The sequence below is a fragment of the Eurypyga helias genome, unplaced genomic scaffold (assembly GCF_000690775.1).
Source record: "Eurypyga helias isolate BGI_N326 unplaced genomic scaffold, ASM69077v1 scaffold20698, whole genome shotgun sequence".
Classification (NCBI taxonomy): domain Eukaryota; kingdom Metazoa; phylum Chordata; class Aves; order Eurypygiformes; family Eurypygidae; genus Eurypyga; species Eurypyga helias.
In genome coordinates, this window is record NW_010266511.1 from 167 (window position 1) to 5,812 (window position 5,646).

At 40.9% G+C, this 5,646-nt stretch overlaps 1 protein-coding gene across 1 annotated transcript; it reads left to right on the top strand.

Annotated features, from left to right (window-relative positions):
- Positions 1–235: 235 nt before the first annotated feature.
- On the top strand, positions 236–5,643 carry KPNA2 (karyopherin alpha 2 (RAG cohort 1, importin alpha 1)). The gene is made up of 10 exons (XM_010157133.1): positions 236–344; positions 442–579; positions 982–1,070; positions 1,857–2,125; positions 3,245–3,339; positions 3,438–3,701; positions 4,312–4,545; positions 4,630–4,812; positions 4,917–5,066; positions 5,264–5,643. Exons 1-10 carry the CDS (start codon positions 273–275, stop codon positions 5,354–5,356), a joined length of 1,587 nt encoding a protein of 528 aa, XP_010155435.1. The 5' UTR covers positions 236–272; the 3' UTR covers positions 5,357–5,643.
- The last annotated feature ends 3 nt before the right edge of the window (positions 5,644–5,646 follow it).

A 5,646-nucleotide genomic window follows, 5' to 3' on the forward strand; every position in this document is an offset into this window, starting at 1 on the left:
GAAGTGTCTTAAAACAATGTATGTGTGTTTAATGCTTTTGTGTTAATGCTAGAGCTTGCTGTAGTGTCTAGGTGTTTAAAGAGACAGCTATTATGTTATTAACTTTGTCAATCAAGTCAGGGTCTGTTACTGGACCTAATATGGAGAAGTGTCTTTCATTCTCGACTATTGACCCCAGTTTTCAAGTTTACTCCACAAGAGTTAAATTTATTCCTTATTTGCTCTGTTTTCAGGCTTGTTTTTATCTGTTTCTCAAAAATCTACTAAGCAAGATGTCTACTAATGAGAATGCCAATGCAGCAGCTCGCTTGAACAGATTCAAGAACAAAGGGAAGGATACTACAGTGAGTATTTTGATGCAGTTAGTACTTTAGCTAGCCTTTATCTCTCTAAACATGAATCACAGAAGCCAAGAGCTTACTATGAATACATATTCTCCAGGAAATGAGAAGGAGGCGTATGGAAGTCAATGTAGAGCTGAGGAAAGCTAAGAAAGATGACCAAATGCTTAAAAGAAGAAATGTTAGCACTTTACCAGATGATGCTACTTCTCCCCTTCAGGAAAACAGGAGCAATCAGGTAAGTAGGTACTCAGAACACTTGGGGGTCTTTCAATTTAAGTTTATGCAACCACACTAGTATGAATTCTTTCTTGTTTGGGGGACAGCACTACTCGTGTACATTACCGACTTATGTGTATCTTACCAACTCTCTTAAAATGTAGTTTGGGCCATTGTGGTCAAGCCTCCTGTAACAGTGGTGTGAAGCAGTTGACTAAAAAAATCCCTTCCATAGTTCAGATAACAACAGTAAATAAAGCTGTAGCTGATGAGGTTTTGGAGTATCGCATAGCATTATAATCTTTCAGTGAAGAAGGTGGCCCTAAACTGGAGTCTATTCATAGTCTTGTATAGAAGGCTTCTGGTTGTGAATGCATATGCCTCTCCCAGTGAAGTATTCATGTAACTCTTTATTGTACAGGTTTTAGCACACTGGTCAGTTGAAGAAATAGTCAAAGGAGTTCATAGTAACAATATGGAGCTTCAGCTACAGGCTACCCAAGCTGCCAGGTAAGGAGCTTAGATGTAACCAATTCAGCTGTGCAGCCAGTGACTAGGCAAGGTAAAATAGTGGGCTCGAGCCTAAGTGTCTGCTTATGGCAGCAGCTATAGCTCCTCTTATCAGATGCTACTTTCAAAACCTGAGTCAGCCTTATACACAATAGTTTAGTTACACTTAATTTAGTCAGTTTTATTGAAAGAGCATGCCTTTGGAATGTTTGAGGTGCTTGAACACTTCACCAGGATATAGTAATTGGCTCTAGTGGTTCTGAGGTGGCAAAATAAACAGTAGTCAGTCTCAGAGTTGTAGGAGTAAAAATAATAATCTCTTTGGTATAGCAGAATAAGGTATCTTTAACCTGTTAAGTTGATCACAATATTTGAGTGCAGTGAATAATATGAATGATTGGGGTTTCAAACATACCAAATTTCTTTTCTGCTTCCAAACCTAAAACCTCCTTTAGCAAGCCTGTATACTGCTGCAGTGCTGCTTCTGGCAGTCATTAACCTCCTGAGAAACCTCTAGCAATTCAGGTGTACTATGACTCCTACAGGTCTGCTTTATTCCAGAGTCTGAGCAGAACCTCTCATAGTGAAGACATGCCAAAACCAATGATAACAGTGGTCTTGGAAGCTAGTGTTTGACTTGTCTGTATTTCTCCTTCATGTCTTAGTGCATTGCCTTCTCTGAATGTTAAGGTGGTACGAACCCTTTTATTTTAAAAATGGATCTTCTTAGACTGTTCAGGTCTCTGCAGGCAAAAATAACGTGTTGTGTTTGTTCTTCCTCCTTAGGAAACTCCTTTCGAGAGAGAAGCAGCCCCCCATAGACAACATAATTCGGGCTGGTTTGATTCCAAAGTTTGTCTCCTTCTTGGGTAGAGCAGACTGTAGTCCTATTCAGTTTGAATCTGCCTGGGCACTTACCAACATTGCTTCTGGCACGTCAGAGCAAACAAAGGCAGTAGTAGATGGAGGGGCTATTCCAGCTTTTATTTCGCTACTGGCCTCACCCCATACTCACATCAGTGAGCAGGCTGTGTGGGCGTTGGGAAATATTGCAGGTATGTCAATATGCTACACAACTTTCAGACTTTCTCCCTTATTTAAAATAGGAGGCCATTACTGCTGACATGTCACGCAGCAGGCTGGGCCTCTTCACAACTCTCCCTTAATGCTTTGCGAGTACAGGCATGCTCTGCAGTGTAGAGTTGCTATGGACAATTCTTTATCTTCAGAGCTGGTGTAAGATGTCTCGTGCATGACCTGGCAACTTGTGGGTTGCATTATGTGGATTTCTGTTCAGTTTTCCTGGAGCTATATAACCCTGCTGCAACATAAGGCTTTTTCACATCTCGCTTGGTGTTTTTAGGACTTAGCAATGAGCTCTGCTCTGTGTGTTGGCTGGAAGGGGGAAGGGAGAAAGCAGATAGCTCACATAATTGTGTATGTGATGGCCAATATGCCTTGCTCTGAAACAGGTACTTACTGATGGGAAAGTGTTGTAATGAAGCTTCTCTCCTATACATTTCAAGAGATCTTGATCTGCCAGTGTTGGATGCTATTCTTAAAAGAAAATAAAAAGGTCAAAATTAATATTAAATATTGCATTTTATGTATTAAGCTTTCAAACAGCTGGACCTTGCACAGAGTAGTGAATCCTCACACAGTAAACGAGCTCAGTAAGTCTTGTTTAACTGGAGCTTTCTTAAAGTTTGTCCTTTGAGGTTTTTTGAACTCAATTACAAGCTACTTTCTGTACCTGCAATAAACATTCAGTCGAACTCTGATATTCCTTCAGCATTATACTATAGAAGCTAATCATGCAACCAGTGATTGTGATGTATTTGAAGCCCTGTGTTATGGGAAGAGCTCTGTTGTAGTGGTAGGGCTTAGAAATGTTCTCGAAGAAACCTGCAAGTCCCTACTTTTAAGAAAGCTGTATAGAGGACAGGCACTAAGTTACTTTTTTGTTTTCTGTTGGGGGTGTGGGGGAGAATGAGCTCAGTGGCTTGATTAGAAAAACACATGCTTGTCATCTGACAACTGTGGCAGTAGTCCTTTTGTCCTCTTTTTATCTAGCCCTTTTAAGCAGTAGAAGAGTTCATCTAACCCATAATGATTCTGTATGCATATGTTCCTCTATTCTGGTCTTCACCTGGCTGTTTTTCTTGTTCTCCCAGGGGATGGCTCTACCTATAGAGACCTGGTTATTAAATTTGGTGCAATTGAGCCGCTGTTGAGTCTACTAGCTGTTCCAGATCTCTCTTCTCTGGCTGTAAGTGTGCAGCATGATTCTAGTTACTTGAGCTCTTCTGCTCACTTACTAGTAATTGTAATTTAACAGTTGCTAACCATTTATTTCAACTCCTGCAGTCTGGATATTTACGCAATGTTACCTGGACCCTCTCAAACCTGTGTCGTAACAAGAATCCTGCACCACCCATCGAGGCTATTGAGCAGATTCTGCCAACCCTTGTTCGGCTCTTGCACCATGATGATCATGAGGTGTTAGCAGACACATGCTGGGCACTTTCCTATCTAACAGATGGCTCCAATGACAGGATAGAAGTTGTAGTGAAAACTGGATTGGTGCCACAACTTGTGAAGCTCCTGGGGTGTAGCGAACTGCCAATAATGGTAAGCTGTCAGACACGCAGATTGCTGTTGTTGCTTGATTTGAGTCCTGAATGAAACTGCAGTTAGTATAGTGTCCATGTAACTGAATGGTTATGTTATACATCAATCTGATGCTTGCTCTGAGTTTTGTGTAGGTAAGACTTGAGCTTCTCTCGTGCCTGGAGACTGCACCCTGCATGAGACATAGATTTTTGCTGTACATACTCTTTTTTTACATAATCATTGCATATAGCACAGACACAAGTCAACATCCTTTAAAGACTGCTTTTAACTCTAAACTACTATTGCAAATCCATGTTCTAGAGACAGTGTTTAGAAGTGGGTTCTGTGCGCTCATAATTATAATAAAACTGTGTTAGTACCTGGAGAGATTTATATTTTCCCAAGCTCTGTTGGGGTAGTTGTTTACAGATTAGCCTTGGAAGGTGTGTGCTCTTCGCCTGCCTAATGCCTGTATATGTAATGCTAACGAGGAGCTTAAAATGCCATACTGATGAGCTTTGTTAACTGGGAAGGCCAGAGTGGAGGGCCCTCAAGTATAGGTGTATTTGCTTAAATACAGGTTAGGTGATAGCAGTTTTCCTAAGTACTCTTTTCATATTTGTTTCAGACTCCTTCATTAAGAGCTATAGGAAATATTGTCACTGGTACTGATGAACAGACGCAGATTGTTATTGACTCAGGAGCACTATCTGTCTTTCCAAGTCTCCTTTCTCATCATAAAAACAACATTCAGAAGGAAGCAGCATGGACAATGTCCAACATCACGGCTGGACGCCAGGATCAGATTCAGCGAGTTGTAGACCATGGTCTTGTACCTTATCTCATTGGTATTCTGAGGAAGGTAAAAAGAAACCAGATTTACTACCTTGAGGCTTCTACTGTTACTACTGTTTGTGTATTAAATACCCTGCACTTGCCTTCACAGGGGGATTTCAAATCTCAAAAGGAAGCTGTGTGGGCTGTGACTAACTACACAAGTGGTGGAACGATTGACCAGATCGTGTATCTCGTTCAGGCTGGTGTGGTTGAACCCCTACTGAATCTCCTCTCAGCTAAAGACAGCAAAACTGTGCTAGTTATTCTGGATGCTATTTCTAACATCTTCTTGGTATGTGGATGCAGTATACTCTTATCTTTGGCCAAGGTGTTGCCAGTGGTTATCCAGTAGCTGGAGCCATGTCTTTGAGGTTACTCCATACTTGTCTCTTGCAGGCTGCTGAGAAGATTAATGAAACTGAAAAACTCTGCCTCATGATTGAGGAGTGTGGAGGGCTAGACAGAATTGAAGCTCTTCAGTCACATGAAAATGAACAAGTGTACAAAGCCTCATCCACCCTGATTGAGAAATACTTCTCGGCAGAAGTAAGTGGCTGCAGGATGACTTTTTTTTCTTTCTGCTTTTTTTCTACCCTACCACTGATTACTAGGCTTGAAATGCTACTGCTCTTTCAAAACTTTTCTTCTTTTTGACTTTTTCTTTCTGCTTTTTTCTACCCTACCACTGATTACTAGGCTGAAATGCTACTGCTCTTTCAAAACTTTTCTTCTTTTTCATCTAGGAGGAAGATGACCAAAATGTTGTACCAGAATCTACTGCTGCCAGCTACACTTTCCAAATTCATGGCAATACTCCAAATACTTTCAACTTCTAGATCTTGCATATACTGCAACCACCTATGAGTCATTTGGCACACAAATTACTGCCACCTCTGTCTTAATAGTTCTTTTACTGTGTTTTTTGTGACATGTAGCACTTTGTCCAACTGAAACATACTTGAACAGTTCAAAACTGTACATATGTGGATTTTTAAGTGTAAACTGTTCTTTCTGAGAGATGCCTGTAAATATTGTTGTGTTTCTGGTTCTTACTTTTCCCTGTCAGGCATATAGGAGTGCTAGTGGCCAATAGAGGGTTCTCAAAGCAGGAGCCACTGCTCTGCTG